The sequence below is a fragment of the Megalops cyprinoides genome, chromosome 1 (genome assembly GCF_013368585.1).
Source record: "Megalops cyprinoides isolate fMegCyp1 chromosome 1, fMegCyp1.pri, whole genome shotgun sequence".
In the NCBI taxonomy this organism is placed as follows: Eukaryota; Metazoa; Chordata; class Actinopteri; order Elopiformes; family Megalopidae; genus Megalops; species Megalops cyprinoides.
Genome location: NC_050583.1, coordinates 39,558,789 through 39,576,083, shown reverse-complemented (window position 1 = coordinate 39,576,083; position 17,295 = coordinate 39,558,789). Strand labels below are relative to the sequence as shown.

The 17,295-nt window shown below is 43.0% G+C and overlaps 1 protein-coding gene across 3 annotated transcripts in view; it reads left to right on the top strand.

Moving 5' to 3' along the window:
- The window catches only part of znf385c (zinc finger protein 385C), a 141,266-nt gene that overhangs the window by 105,884 nt on the left and 18,087 nt on the right, over positions 1-17,295 (top strand). For all 3 annotated transcript variants that reach the window (XM_036550881.1, XM_036550873.1, XM_036550889.1), the window contains one exon: positions 13,785-13,927. In XM_036550881.1, the coding sequence (XP_036406774.1) occupies positions 13,785-13,927 (143 nt within the window). The remainder of the gene's footprint in view (positions 1-13,784; positions 13,928-17,295) is intronic.

Here is a 17,295-nt window from a genome sequence, read left to right as displayed (position 1 = left end):
TGCATGTGCAGGCCCGGGGGAAAGCTTGGCATCCAGGTGGTGAAGAGCAGCTGTTCCACTGCATTCATCTCCCAGTTCCTTGCCCAGAAGACGCACTTACAAAATGTGCTTCAGTGTGAATGCAAAATTGAGATTCACTTGTTCTATTCTAGGAGCTGATAATATTATGCAGGATTCTAGACATGTAAAAAAATAAGACTGTTAACATAATCCCTGCCCTCTCTAATATTCATTTGCATAGAATTTTGTCCTCTGTGAAATTCTTATTCCATAGAAACAGAATTCATAGTATGTAATCGCTTAAATTAAGTTTGATACTTTCAGGCTAAATTTCAAGTAGTTTCTTTACCCTCAGTGCTTTCATATACATGTTGAACTTTTTGCATAAGCCTGGACATTAATTAGACTCTTGACTGAAGGACTTGCTAACACAGATAGAGAGGGACATCAGTGGGAATACTGTCAGGCAGTGATTGGTGATGGCTCTGACATTAAAGACAGAGCAGGTCACAGGGCTTTTAACTACCAGGGATATTCTTACTTGGAGGAGAGGTCACAGGGGATGAGCAAGACTGAGGAGGCACTGTTTGCAAGGAGCAGGATCTGTGCAGCTGGACTCAGGTGAACAAGGCTCGCAACATCGTGGTTCTGTTAATTTATTTCTTAATAATTGCACACTGCATTTGGTATTCAGAAATGCTATTTTTCAGTCGAGTGAAGTTTAGGAAAGGCACCATTTATCTGAGCAGCAGTACGAAATGTCCTTCCTGCTGAGGACACCGGTGAATGAAAGCAGAACTAAGTGTAGTACTCAGCCTTCAGCATCCGCTCCCAAATTTTTTACTGATAGCAAACAACACAAAATCTTCTAATCTAGACAATGATTTATTAAAAAAAAAGCTATGCTCAAGTAGGATTTCTAAAAAAATAATCTTGCTTTTGCCTTTCTGCTAAACCCACTAATTTCCTCCAGATATGTATCTATGGGGCAATGATTCAAAGACGTAAACAAAATAGCATTAAAATTTGAGGCCAAAAGCCTATGTAGCAAACTGTGGTGTAAGAGAAGACAAATAGGAAAAAAACATCAGAATTTTTCTTATAGTACATCAGTACGAAAGAAAAGCACTCCTGTCTGTCATCAAATTGTGTCTTTTTTTATTAACCTGGATTCATTTCTGTCAAAAGCAATGCAGTTATGATTCAGCCAATGACTAATCCTCGAAATGAGAGAGATTATGCTCTCCCCAAGATTTCCATATGCTGCGATATCTCTGGATCAGTTTTTTTTTCATCCTCTGCTTCTGAGACTTATCAAGATATGGGTCTATTTCACACATTTTGTATGTCGATGGTATCTTCTCTTCATGAAGCAATGAATGCGCCAGGGGGCTCTGAAACTAATGAGAAAAAGAGGCATATAGGACCAGTAAAGGGATAACATGCAGAGAACAGTCTCATGGGTATTCTGAATTCAAAAAAGGCATTTACTTATGTACATATAGGGATTTTTCACACTGTTGAAGCTTTACTTGTATTAAAAAAACCTAAATCTCTTCTAATTTGGCAGACATATCTTATTTGTTTTCAAAGTGTGTTTACCCTGAACTACTAAAGAAATAAACAGTGCACAGTCTCCGTTCCATCATACTTAGTTTTCACACTCCCCTCTTGCCATTTCTCAAATCCTCTCCATGGCTTAGCTTTGACACCCAGCCACTGCTAATGGAGTCTTAATGAGATGTCACGATTCGTGCCGTGTGGCGGTCAGCCGTAAATGCTAATATTTAATCATTTAAAAAAAAAAAAAGATGTATCCGTTAATGTCATATGCACAAATTACTCAATTTGTGCAGGAAATGAAGTCTATCTGCACTCGCCAACAGTGCTGGATTGACGTCATGCCTAGGGAGACTGAGACCGTAGCACTCTGAAAGGGTATCTTGAATGGGATTCTTTCATGGCTGAGTCTCAAGTTGCTTGACCAAGCCCACATCAGATTTGATCCAGCATTACTGCATCAGTTTGATTACTTTTAGATGAGTTTATTTTCTACCTGTTATTGAACTCAGTTTAGGAGGTCCAAACAAGGAGTATAACCAATTTTGTTGCAAACTCAAGGTAAGTATATTTCTTGCCTTAATTCTGCCTGGCAAGCTGTTAGTTCAGAAATCCGTTCAGCAAGAAAAGACTCTCCGACGCCCCATCAATTAACTTTGCTGACAAGAACGGGCTCCTTGGAAAGAGGCGAGTGTGGAAGAAATGTTTGACACAATGCTGAGGCCTGCCTCCTCAGATTGTTTACATTATGATGACGTTTAAATTGTGAGAAGGAGGTAGGGCAGGACTGAGCTGCATCCTGCAAGTTATACTGCATATTTGGTTCATACAGTTAGTAACTGTACAAATTATGCTTATGTAAATTTTGAGTCATTAATTGAGGAGCTTTGCTTATGATACATCGAAAACATATATGTGTCAGAGATAATATGATATAGGTAGTTAGTATTTGGCCTTAAGGAGGACAGATTCTTTGAATTCCTACTGTTTTATTTTTGCGTTTTTAACAGGCTGTCAATTTTATGCTGCAGACATTTTCTGTGGTGTGCTGTGGCAGATCTGTTACAAACTATTGGCGGTGTCTGCATACATTAATGCCTTTGATTTTGTGGCGTTGTGTTAAAAATCATAACTGTCGCTCTCACTTGGGTACCTTCACCCCAGAGGGCCCTGCAAAGGTGCACAGCAATTTGTTTCTGTGTGGCTGCAGGCTTATCATATCTCTTTGGCAGATGGGCTTTGCTTTTCCCGAGGTTGTGTTCCTGTGCTCCTGCCTGACAAAACTCATTAAAGATAGAGGGGACATCTCAGGGAGTTTCCGTTACGTCCGCTGAAAGGTTCTGCACAAGATCAAAACCAGTCAGCAGTCCTAGAGTGAGACATTCAGATCAGTTATTAAGTGCTACATATTGGGGCTAATGCCTTAAATGATGTCTGTTTCACAAATGTAAGGGCTATTGCTTTGTTGTAACAATTTCTCTGTAATTTCTTATGCCCTTTATATATTGTAGATGTTTTCAGGTAAATAGCAACCATATAATTAATGATTTTCTCATTTCATTTTGTTACCGTCCTCATAAATTAGCAAACCTTGTGGTTGAGTGGGGATTCACATCAACAGTTTTGTTCAGGGGTAATCCCATATGATCAGTGTTTCTACGCATTAACACAATGTATGATTTATCACACGCAATTTATTTACATTAATTAATATTACTGGCTGCATTCTATCACAGAACATTATAACCATTTCACTCTAAATTTATAGCATAACCTCGTACTTAAGCGGTCGATAAATAGCAAATAGCAAAGACATGAGACACATGTGATCTTTGCATTCATAAGCCCTACTTAAACATCCATTGCCAAAGGCAGTGTATTGATTATGTTTAAACTGCTGCCTTGGTTCATATTTTATTTATTGAATATAAATGTATTTATGTTCTGTTATAACATCCAATGAATTTGAGGCCTGGTGCAAGCTTTAGGGAAAGCCAATGCACTCTTCCTTAGCTGGACCAGGTGTAAACAATTGACTTCTATGGAACGGGCATGGTCCATCATTCTAATATGTTCCTTTTCAAACTGGTTGGCTAATGCACCACGCAAGGCTGACGAAGAGGACAGTTTCCATTAGGAAAGATAATGGGAATCGAGCCGAAATTGAGGTTTAAAGAATTAAATCTCTCCCAGGCTCCTTAAGTGCTGGGAAGATTAATGAGATCCATTTCAGATTCCTGTGAGAACGAATCTGACGTCCCCAAAAGTCATTACTACTGACAAGCAGATTAGCACAGCAACACTTATGGGGGGAAAAACACTGCCTCTTCTCCCTCCTCCCTTCTATTAACACATCAGGCCTACTTCTCCATCGCTACCCCCCCAGCCACCAGCGCTCCCTCCCAGTCTATCCAGCTGTGGGATATGAATTATTGAATTATTCAAGGACAAGAATGGAGAATGGGGGGGGGGGGGGGCAGCCAAAGGAAAATGAAGACCCCCCTCCCATTCCCCTCCTCACACAGCATACATAAAGCTGTCCATTTGTGCATCACAATGTAGAAAATTTCCAGTGGAATGTTAATTTCTTGTTTAGTTTTTTTTTTTGTTTTTTTGGTTAAACATGATTAATGTGGACAACAGCACCCCCGGGCTTAATTATTGTGAGGGGAGAAATTGATCACAGCACTTTATGATGCGACATCTGCTCCGCTGTGCTGGGAAACGCCTCATGTGTTGCCACACGGTGAGCCTCTTTGATCAGGGCCTTCGCCTAGGCGCTGCTGTGCTGCTCTGAAAAAGCTCCAGTTGTGCCTCTTCTTACTGGCTTCTCTCTGCTTCTGTCACTGTAAGAAATATTTCTGCGATGACGGCTGGTTTTTTCCCCATTCTCTTCCATCTTGAACTCAGATTAACGCTGTCACGGTAATGCAGGCCGCTGTTCAGGGGCCCTGTGACCACTCCACAGGGCTGGGGAGACAGTGAATCGCGCAGCATGCTGGTTTAGTTGTTGTTTCAAAGAAGGCTGACACTTTCATCATAAGATGTACCTTACGGCTGAAAAGACCATAAACACAGAATGTGGAGGGGCGTGGTAGCAAAGCCTACATTATAAGACAGCAGGCCGGAAATAATCAGTTAAAATGACTAGAATCTATTTTTAATGATTTTGTGGCTTTTTGATGTAAGGTATATCATATAGCCTTAGAAGCCTTTGTGACTCTTAGGGACTGCATTCTGAGAGATGCATTTCAGAGAATGTGCTCATCTTCTCTTGGCACATGAACTTGTGTTCTTTCGGGAAACTGGGGCATTGTCCCATAGTGTAAGATTTAGTCCTTAGTATTACTGTTGTTTAGGTATCCAGGCTGAACACTCCTACACCGGAGAATAGGGTAGGGGTGAAGATCACATTCATGCCATTTTAGAGAGCTCCTTAATATATCAGCTACACTGCACTCCCAGATTCCCTGAATTCCCAACTTGAGTACCCAAATATATGAATCATAATGAATCAACATATACTGTATCATTTGTTTGAAGTTACTGCTCTGTCAGTATTTGAACATTTCACCCCCAGATCTCCTCTCCCTTTACTCTGAGCTGCTCTCACTCTGTTCGTCTGGCCTCATTAGAATCCCTTTGTGCAGGATGGTGGTGACATTAAACAAAGACACGATTAACAAATGAAATCATTTTGTTAGCAGTAGCACAGTTGATTAAACTGCCATCCCAGGGGAAGGAGGAATCAATTCTGCACAAATAAACCAAATGCACTGTCACATAAGCCATAAACCCACAAACGCTGCCTGCATTGCAAATACCCATCAAGCACCCCAGAAAATAGAAAATGAGGTAGGGAGGGGAGCAGCCAGCAGCACAATGGTGGCTTTATGTGGGCTGTCCTCTTACCTCTCCCAGGGTGGAGAGTGAAGGAGAGAGTGGGACACACTGTCTCAGATGGAGTTAAAACCATTTTGTCACTGAGTGAGGAATATTACATCAAGTTCCAGCACTGAACATGCAAAGAGGCTCCAACCACAGTGATTGCCTACTGTAACCCTGACCCTGCATTTAACTCAGATTTTTTGGTTACCATGGTTTGTTCCTGTGTATTTAATATTGTTAATGCAATGCTAAAATATTTAACTTGTCTTCATTGGGTCATCCCACCTTGGTTAATAATCCATCCTGTCATATTACAGATCTTCAATCGCTCTTTAGTGCAGTAACTCAAGACCTTGAATCTTTATTGTGAGACGCCCTTTCAGAGCCATGAATTTTAGGATATTCTATAAGCAAATAATGTTTGCGTAGGTGACAATGAGAATTCCCTCCGGAAAAAGTCATCCAAAAAAAATATTGCAGGTGAAATGTAGCCCTGCTCAGTTGCTCTTCATCAGGACATCAAGGCCTGCATAGAAACTCAGAAAACAGCATTCAGGCTCTGAATTTTGCGACGTGATCAATCCCAGCTACAATGCATGACCCAAACATATGTAAATGTAAATTCTCTGAATGCCATCCTTTGAAAAGCACTAACAAAGACAGCCATGTTTTTTTTATTTGCTAGATGTTCAGACATCTTCTCATCAATTGCTTTTTTTCTTTTCAGTTGCTTTTTTATCTTCATCAAAGAAGGGGAGGGAGTTGCACGCTGTTTAATTAAACTTGATTGCCAGTAATGTGCTCTCTCCACAAGGTAATCTCTCCCAAGGTAGTCTTCACCTTAGTCAGGATCAAGAGGAATTTAATTGGCTGTTTAACACAAGCTCCCACTGCCCTTATTTCCCCTCTGAAGCTGAATGAGTGCTCAGAGGCCATTCCCTGTCAGCAGTCTAACCATTTTGAAAAGACTGCTGTGAGAAAAACTCTGAAGAGAGCGATTTCAGCTCACTTTATAGCAGATAGATGTTATGTGTATTTGTGAGCGTGTATGTGTGAGAAATGGAGAGAGAGTGAGAGTGAGAGAGAGAGGGAGTTTGACATTGACCATAGAATCATAGGACAAACCTGGATGCAGGCAATGGGCCACAGGCCTACAGTGGAGCGGTCATGTTCTCTAGTGAGGCTAAACCCAAAATAAACAGCCCCACTCCAGAGTCATGACATTCTGCAGGCATTTTACCATCCGTTGAGAGTGGAATCTCATTCGCACAATGACATTCCTATTTAGGTTTTGTTTAGCTACTCTGCTGTTAAATATTTTACAACGTTCAATAGGCAATTTTTACATTTATAGATCTCTGTAATATTAACATTGTCAGGGAGTCAGTTCTGAGGTCCTGAATAATATAATAAGAAAACAAGTACTATATAACACATGCTCTATTATAAACTGATCACTTGCCATGCATGGACAATACCCTGCATACAACAGCTGGGCCACAGTTCTGCCTGGGGTTTGTCATGAGCTGTTACACCTGGTCATGGTCTTTCCCTGTGCTTTTTTTTTCTTTTCAGAAAACTACAACAATAGGGAATGTGTGACCATGTTCATTGTGTGTATGTGTTTGTGTGAGTATATTTCAGCATGTCTGGTGACGATACTAACTTACAAATAAACGTGTACACAGGGAAACCTAAAAACAGACATGGAACATGTTTTTCCTATCATACAGAGAAGTTCACCTGGACTTCTCTTTAATGTAATGAAAATAAAAATCAGATTTTCACACCTTAAATGATCAAAAGGTTCCCCCTGGAGCAGGTTAAGCCACATGATGGTCTTTGGCAGCTGCAAGTATCTGTGAAATAAATTCTGTTCTGCAGCATCCACGTAAACAGCAGCAGGCCTGTACAACATGCTCATAATGTTGCTGGTCCAGGTTATTGTTTACTATATCCAGCACTGGATGGATGTGCATTCTAAAATGGGGAGGAAGGGATGAATAAAGTGCCCACAGAAGGCCTGGCTGCATTTCCGAGTCTGTCTCTGGTAATTACAGTGGCTACAGGATGCCACTCATTGTCATACCACTTATCATGGCAGGACTATTCAGTTTGTGTCCCCTGAAGACAGAGATTGCAATGGACCATGGCTGTTTATTAGACCCTTGGAGGCCTGCTGCTGTAATGATAGGGGTACTAAAATGACAGAATGGGGGAGTTTTTCATAGAAAGGTCTAATTCTCAGCTGACAATCTAGCAGGGGGTGGAACAATTACAACCGCTGTTCTCACTTCTCCCTGTAGAAACTTTAATGAAATTCAGTCTGTTCAAAACTGCAGTTAATGTGTCTCCACATGTTTTCTAAAAGCCAGAGGTAATTGGCTCTGAAGTGTTGTCTTTGCTGTACAGGAGAAGAGAAGCTTGAAGGTGGTCATTCTCTGGTGAAAGTGCTCTTGTCGTTGGCGTCCGTGCATCTCTCTCAGCCCTCCGTTTGAGCAGCTCTGCGGGTTGGCACTTGATATGCAAGATGTCTGATTAGAGTCGAAGCGACAGAGGGTGAAAATTGCTGTACTGTGTTAATCCCCTTTGCTTAATATCAAATCGGGCTGGTGTGAGGCAGAAGACACATGTACATGTAGCAGGCCGCCTGGACCAAAAAGCACGAGCCTCGCACTGCCCCGGCTTCCCTGCAAGAGTGAATGTCGATGGGAGGAAATCGGGTAGGAAATGTCGGGGGGGGCAGTGTCTCCAGTGACCGCAAACAGGCATCCCTCCCAGGTTGAGCAGTGCTCTGGGCCAGGCACCGAGCCAGAGTCTGCTCTGCTTGGTCAGAAGAGATGCAGCGCGAGGCCTGCAGACAGTGTGTTATTGAGGTCATGCCAGCCCATTGTGTGGAATTTTATCAGGTGCCCTTGGTTTTAACACAGAATTGCTGATGATAAATGGTGCAATGCTTCCTTGTTGACCTATTTAGGATAGAAGGATCAGTAATATTGATGAAATAATCAGTTCTTTCATTCACATTCGCTCTTTTAGATGAAAGAAAAGCCCTGTCTTCATATTGGCAGGGTTGGGGCAAAATATCCTATTATAGCGATTATGTTTTATGAGTAAAAATGTAAATATCAAATGAAAGTGATTCTGGATAAGAATACAAATGTTTACAAAGTTGACCAAAAGAAATTAAATGTACAATAATAATAAAGATTCTTTTCAAATCTTAATTTTGCCATAGATAGATCTGTTGAACAACCCAGTTTTTAAAGTTTCGTAAAGTGAGGGCCAGTATTCCTGCAGTAGAAGACAACCAGCTTTGGATAAGAGCTTCTCCAGTGCAGCATTTTCTAGGGATGGTATTAATGGAAAGTTATTGCAGTGTAAAGCTCTGTGGTTGTTTATCTGTCTGTTTGTCAGCAAAATGGCTATCAGCATGGTCCCGAAAAGAAAAATTGAAAATCCAGCCATCTGTGATGTCCTATTCCCCATGCTGTGTAGCTTGAGGACAGAGTCTCATTGTCACACCACAATGACAAATTCCTGCTTTCTGCTCCTACACAGTCATGGCAGTGCACGTTGTGCTGTGTGGATAAAAGACTAATTAAAAAGAATCCCACAAATAGTAACACTTGTCACTGATGGCGACCTCCCTCTCCTATGGAGTGCATTTTTTTGCAGCATAGCAGAAAAGGTGTGACACCTGATCTCCCATCTCCCTTTTTTGATCCTCATTTACCCGTTCAAGTTTCATTTTGACTTTGTTTTTGTCAAAACAGGCCATAGGAAAGCTCTAGTGAGAATTGATTAGTTTGTGCAAGAAAATGAATTGATCCCGGTACAACCAAATACCTTTTAACTCGGACCACTGATGTAATACTGCAACCCATTTTGCTTGAGACTAATTCATGCAATGCAGAAACATTTATCTACTCACACCTAATTTATGATGAAATTGATTCCATATTAATATGTTCTCATCACACATGCTCTCATGATTTATAAATAAACCTAATTGAAGACAAGAAAGCTTAATTGCAAACCAGCAGCAGGCACTTATTTTTAAAGTGTTGCTTAGATCACATATTTGAGTAGTCCGCTCTTTCTAATGCTTTGTAGTGATATCTTTCACAACTCTTCTCAGTTCTCACAAAACCACAGAATGTACTTGAGCTGCAATATTTCACGCAGATCTGTGACTGTGTTGAACATTTTCCAAGGTCATTTTCAAAAATCCTCATATTGCTTTTGATTATGATGTTAATGAAACAACCATATTGTATTCAGTAAAATTACCCTTTAAATAGTGATGGGAAAATGGCATTTGTTTTGTATTTTGTCATAGTCAAGCAAATTTGACTAAGCTTGTTGGTACACCAAATACAGTATATTTCACACAATTTCTACAGGTGGTTTTTAATTTACGATTTGAGATGAGGTCATGGTGAGATTCTAAGTAACTGGATTAATTTTGTCTGTACATGATTACAAAGTTGTAACAGATTACAATAGGCCTGCTTGAGATTTGTTATTTGTTTATTTCCTGTGGTGCACACCTGTGTCTGTGTTCACCATCCATGTCTATGCTACTTTTGTTACTTCTGGAAATTGCACCTTGTGTGCCTTGTAAAGCTTAAACCAAGCTAGGCAAATCTGTCCGACCTGGTATGGCACAATTGCTTTTCCATTGCATTACCCACAACCAGAACTGTAGCACACAACTTTGAATGCTGGAGTCAAATTAAGATGATTATATCTGCTTTGTCAACAGTCCAAGGCTGAGGTTTTCAATTAAAACTATGCCATTATTTTTACTACTATTATTTCAGTCTGTCTGTGGTTCATTACTATGATGTGATCCTTCCTCTGTTCTTGATTATTTTCTCAGTTTTTAGTGCAGACATCAACAAAAGCAACCTAGTTACACAGCTTGCAGACTCCACCCACAGCTCACATGGATGTAGGCCAGCACCAGTAACACTAGTTATATGAGGTGACACAGATCAGCATGACAAAAAGTTGGAAACTATCCAGGACCTGAACTAAGTGAGCCAACCTGCTTTCAGTGCTCCTCATCAATTCATTTCCACATTGCCAGACAGACTTCTGGTGAGTCAGATTTCTTGAGCTCTCATTTTTGAAGGTTAGAGTGGTTAGAGATGTACATGAAAAACATGAGAAATATGGTCCATGGCAAAAACAGGGTTACCACTTTGAAAAGGCCATGCTCAGTATTCTCTTGCCAGACAGAAGCAAGCATCCACTTTCCTAGCAGACATGTAGTCGCCTCACTACCCCTCACTGTTGCCATTCCGACACATTGTCTGTTCTACTCCACCATCTAAAGGTGGTTTGCACCCATTAAAAACAGAGCGGTGTGCATTATCGTGTTTGAATCACTGCACTCCATATTATGTGGGTTCTTCCAGAGGCCCAGGTGGCACTGACAGGACAAAGACAGGGTGGAGCTGGGAGTGAACAGCTGAAGGCTGGCTCACCCAGAGGTGAGGGGCATTTGTGTGACAGAAATAGCAAAGCAAATTAATAAACACCCCACTACTCCCCTGGCTTCCCCTTGCCTGCACAAGGCCATTGTTCATTACTTCAAATAACAGTCCAGGTCACCAATTCCCAGGGGCCGTAGAATATGTGCATAGCTAATCCCGTCACATTGAACTCCACTTACACGGACATGGGATGCATTGGCAATAATAATAAGGAGGAACCTCTCTCTCTTGTCAGCAGCATACCTCCTTTCGGTTTGTTTCTCTATTATTACAAATCCTCTCCAGTTGGATGATGCAGTTTGAAGTCGTCATTGTTGGCGGTGGTGGTGGTGGTCACTGTTATGACCTTCCCCAGACTTGGTAACAGGATGAGCAGCCTGCCTGCTGATGCACACCCTAATAAGAGCTCACAGGCACGCGTGTCCCAAGGACGGCCCCCATATGAGGAGAGAATCACGCAATGTGATGGAAAGAGGTTAGCTGTGGCTGCAGGGCCAAGCAGCTCCCCCTGCCCCCCGCCCCTCTCAACAACTGCTGTCTTCCCTCTGTTCTGCCCTGTGTTTGTTAATGCGTGACTTATAGGAGCAGACAGGAAGTGGTGGATCAGGGGTGGGAACACCGATGCTTAAACTCGAAGGGCAGTGTTGTGGTTAAGCTGAAGGGTTCGAGTGGAGGGGTATGGGCAGGGGGGAGGGGGTTTCAGTTTGTTCAGCAGTTTTTCTTGATGAAAGTCCAAAACCAAAATTGCGAAATGTCACTTTGTTGTGCTTTGGGATGTTGAAGCAGAACAGCCTATATGATAGCAGTGTCACAGATTTCTGTCCCATGATTGTGTTATTCCACCACGTGGAGGTGTTGCTACTAAAATTAGTAATCTTTGGGGTGGCTTTCCTGTAACTGAGCTGCACCAAGTACAATCAGGAAAAATCAAGCCGCTGTGCAATTTAGTGTGCAAATGCAGGGTGTGGGGAGGTCTTTATAATGTTCCCACCAAATTAAAAATTTAAAATACATGTATTAGAGAGGATCATGCCAGTTGGATTCAAACTCAATACTGAAACTGATAACTTACACCTTTGCCTTCGGTCCTAACAGCATAGAAACCTAATGTGTTATTAATGCAGCATAACATAGAAGGGTAAATGGGTCAGAGGCAGTATTAGTAACAATTTTAAAAGCCTTTGATAACTGGATATGTTTGTTTTTTATTGAGCTATTATATGATCTCCTTGGGGTAGATTATAGTCAAATTTTTTCTGTAAACAAGTCAAGACCCCGAGAAAGAGCCCAGTCAAAGCTAGTTTGTCCACTCCTGGTATTTGTAATCTCTCTTCAGTGTAATTTCAAACCTTATTAAAATGCTAAACAATGACATTATAGACCAAATAGAATATTATGCCATTGGTTGAAATCAACATTTTCAAAATACATTATTACATTACAGTATTAGCATTTAGCAGACATCAGAAAACTCATTAGTCCCAAATGACTGGAACAGAGGCAAGAAGGCAGAATTTCACAACAGGTTCCACGTGTGACAGTGGAACAACTATAACCATAATACTGTGAAGAAGTCGGAGCAAGTGAGGGAGGAGACTGTGCAGTCCAGCTGATGTCTTCATTCTCATCGGGATCATCTGTAGTCTTCTCTGTAATTCCTGTTAAACCCTGTCTGGTCTGGCTGAGGGAGGTGGATGGCTCGGTCGATAGAAGACCTCAAGGGGAGGCGGGAGTCTGGAGATCAGAGACGTGTGAGGTGCACGGATCCCTGCTCCGCGTCTGCACAGTGTCGGCGCTAGCTGGGCTGTGCAGCCCTCCACAGGCGCTGGCTGCCTACCTAACCCCATTATGCTTAATGGTGCGTGTAAATCGTGGAGCTCTAACCCAGGCTTATAATGATTGTCTGGACATTGGGGACCACGTCTAGGTAAGAGGGAGAGACGAGTTAAGCTGAAGCAGTAAAAAGCCTTCAGAAGAGGGGCCAGGCTGAAGTGCTGTTCTCCTCAGGGCCTTTTTGTTCTTCCTTCTCATGTGGCACAGAACGCATTGCCACCCTGATATGTGCTTCTGACCACCTGTGTGACCTAGAGATCGCACTGATAATCGATCCTGTGCTCAGTATGTCTTCAACAGGCACAATGGTGGTTAAACTCAGGGCAATATCAGGGCAAAATCTAAAGTCTCTACATTCCATTCCCCTTGGTGTATGCGTGTGTGTGTGTGTGTGTGTGTGTGTGTGTGTCCACCAGGAGTGTATTCCTGAAATGTGACGTGGGGAGGTAGTGTGAGTAGATGATAAAATCATTTTTAATTCATGTTCCATATACATATGCGATATGAGTAGGTTATGAATCCCAGACAGTTATGGCTGGTTGGACAATGGGGCAAAATGCCACAGAGCAGAAGCAGGGGGCAGACTCAAACTCAGAGACAAACTCAGAAAGAAGATAAGATAGAATAGAGGTGGCATTTACAATGCATAGAGTTGGCAAAGGTGACCCACAAGACCAAAGGTATGTGTGCAGTAAAGCTGTAGTATCTAGTAAGCTTTACTGCTCTGTGAGCTGATGTGGGGTCACAGGAGAGCACAGGAGGATTGTGATGCAGATTGTGATGCTATGATAGATGATTAATTAAAATTAAGATGTGTGCTGCTGTAGACATATACAGTAGACAAATTTAAGAAAATTCAGCAATATGTCATCATGTCCAGTGTGCGCTGAGTAATGAGGACATCCATGACTTGATTGACTTTAAAATGGTTTCCATCTCTGTTCTTCGGCTTTCATGGTGACAAAGAAGCATACTTTTTTTGCTTATTTTCTGTCTTAGGTACCCCTGCCCAGAGCAGCCCCCTCTTGGCCTCCCTGCCCGTCCCTGGACGCCCCTTGCAGCCACAGCTGGACCTCAAGCACTTCCTGCCCTTTCGACTCAATGGCTCTTCCCCCCTCAGCCTCTTCCCCAACTTCAACACAGTGAGTGCTGTCCCACCCACACACTGTTGCAGGTTCCTTCCACTCAAAATTGTGGATTTTCTGCACCATGCGCAGCTGTATATACGTAATGCACCTCTTTTACAAACCCTAGATGCCTGGATAACATTTATGTGGTGCTGTTATGCTGCTTTTCCTTAAAAGAAGTCTGGGTATCTATGTAAATGCAAATAATCTTCTGAGAAGCATTTGCACCCAAGAGTTTGTAAGATTTTTATGCTGTTGGTATGTGTCATTTGTTCTCAGTGGACATTCATGAGCATTTCTCTGAGTTTAAGAGAACCCTATCAAATACCACTGCCCCAAACTGATTTCTTCATTCAATTTGTAAAAAAGTCTTTAATATCGTTCAGGCACCACTTCACACAGTTTCAAAAGAGCTGAAAAAGATGAGAGGAACTAGGTTACAAAGGGATATTTGAAGTCAATTCACCTAACTGGACCATTCAACCAAGAAATTTAGGGGTTCTGTGAGCAGACATGCATCTCATTTTGTATGCAACACTTTGAACTCTATTCTATATGTACACAGCCGATCAAATCATCTCCGCAAATCAGCAGCTTCTTTTGAAAAATCATACCTTTAAATATCCAGAGAAAAGAAGAGAGGGGAAAATGTTCCCAAGTCTAATGGCTCCTGTACCCTTTCTGACTGTAACCCAGTGGAGACAACCGTGCAATAATGCTGAGCTCATAGCACCACGCTGCCTGTTCTGTCACACAGATGCGACAGTGTTTGCGCACTGATGGCTTCAGAATGGAGTGGGTCTGTACATGGACAGCCCCACTGCATTATCTGCATTAGAATTCAAAGGGAATTGGTTCATCCATTTCAGCATGCCTGTGTGTGTGTGCATGCGTGTGTGTGTGTGTGTGTGTGTGTGTGTGTGTGTGTGTGTGTGCGGATGTGGGTGTGCGTCTGTGTGTATGCGTATGTTTGTGTGTGTGCGTGTGTGTTGCGTGAGAGAGAGAAGACAGACAGAGAGAGAGAATATGGCAGTTTAGATCAATTCTAGTTCAATTCTCAATTCACAGACTTAGGTGTGCCTAACTCTAGTGGCACTTAGTCTATCTGTATGTGTTTTTGTTTAAAGTAAATTGTCTTGATGAAAGCTTTGTCACAGTTTATGAACTCCTAATGCACAGGAGTGGTGTCAGGCCATGCCCAAAAGCCCAGGGAGGTGGGAATTGTGGGAAATGCAGCTGGCTCTCCATTCATTCGGATATGTCAGCCCAAGTCATATTCGCATGTGGTCTCTGACAGATAAGGGCCTGGCAGTAAACTGCAGGCAGAGGGACCCTCTTAGTGATTACCCACATTAATTGCGGCCAGCAGCACGGCGACAGGGTCAAGGCGAAACAAGCTCAGTAAATTAACTCTGCCTGTAATTAAAAACCTGGCCCCCACTTCTTCACTGTTGCACTCCACCAGCAGCGGAGCACCTCTTCTCCATCCCCTGCCCCTCCCATCCCTCTCCCCACATCCATCTCTGTCCCCCCATTGCTGTTGATTAGCATGTGGCCCAGGTGAGTCCCGCATGGCGAGTGGACCAGGGAACACACAGCTGGGGTATTAATCATCTCAGCACTCCCCCCACTTCTGGGCTCTGGTTGCACAGGTCTGATAATGGTCGCCTTGTTCCTGGCGTGTGCGGAGAAGATGAATGCACCTGTCTCTGTAACTAAATAGCTTCCACCGTGTCCCCCCCTTCCCCAAACTTCTACCCACCACCTCCCCCTGAAACTCTATCATCGGCCTCCACTGCAGGGATGGAGTGGCCCACCACCAGATAATTCCCCTGCGGGAAAAAAACTTAGGACAATGGGCACATTTATACTGGTCCGTTTGGGATGGCTGCGGTTGAACAAAGGGCACATTCTTTGAACTCCTTAAACAAACAATTGTGTGCAGTTTTCCCCCAAATGAAGGCCGAGGGGTGGGGGAGTGAGGTATTATTGAAAGGTTTGCTTGTCATGACCAAGCACGGTTTTGAGAAGAAGGTTTTGGAGAAAGAGGTGATCCTAGTATGCCCCTGGGCTTTGTTGTGATGCCGTTTCCCTTTGTTCTACAGTCCAAAACAAACAGGGGCAGAGTTACACCCCCAAGGAACAGTAGCCCAGGGACAGGTTGTTTGAAGTAAAGAGCGGGGTGATGAAAGGGACCATCAGAAGAAGTGCTCTTCCAGTCACTTTTATTCTCAAATCCTCCAAGAAAGGATCCTGATCAGTGTTAAAGCATTTGGCAACCAAACCATGGCCTCACCACCAGCAGTGGAGACTTCACTCAGGTTGGGAATCACTGCAGTTGAAAGTTGCCTGTTGTCTGTGTAACATCTTGACTTGGGTCTGCCTCTTTCTATGAAAGCACAGCTCAGACGCGGAGTCAAGTGGAAAAGTGAATAAGAGCAAAGAGAGGCATTGAATCCGAAGGGAGGTTCCTCCATTGGTGGTTGTGTTTGGCCTTGCTGTAACCTATGAGTGGAGTCAAGGACTGAGCAGCAGCCTACATGAGGCAGAGTGAGACTCATGTGTTGGGGAGAGCAGCCAGTGCATTTTTACGACCACTTCTCCACATTGTTTCCTGCTCCCCTGGTCCCACCACAGTGAAAAGGGAGACGGATCCGGTTACTCGAGGACATGAGCTTTGCTAGAATGGCCAGATTCAAAGAAACCGCGCGAACCCCCCCCCCACACAGTCTGGTCTATCAGAGCAGAGATAATGAATAGATACTGGAGGGCTGCCAGCCTGGGAGGAATCCAATGAGATTGTTTGATATCGTGCTGATGACCACATAACTGAGATCAACTGTCATGGTGTCATGTAATGGTCCTTATCATTCTTGGTCACAGCCATCTCACTTCCCCGTGTATGTATGATCCACGGCTCTGTTATTTACCCATACATTTATTTATCAGTACATCCCATATTATCTCACTTTCTTTCTTTGGTCTATTCTTTGGTCTGTCTGGACAATTCTGATGCTCTTTGTGCTGAATGTACATCTCAAGATGAGCTTTGTTTCTGATCTTGCAATCCAAGCTGCTGTGGATCTGATTTGCTGCTCTCAGATTTGTCCCTGTGAGGGAGATCCATAATGTCATCCCAGCAAATGTGCCACACTTGGCTCTCCTCCCAAAAGTCAGCCATTTTCCCTCATATGTCAGCCTGGGCCCCCCACACCTCCCCGCTCCTTCTGCACTGTCCCCTCAAACAGTGACGTGATGGTGATAAATGTCATCCCTTGTTGGGGTTGAAGGCAGGGGGGCACTAGCTGATGGCTTTACAGCAGCTTGTCAGGGAGCAGGTCTGTTCTTATGTAGGGCTGGTATGTGTAGCAGTGCTCATGGGG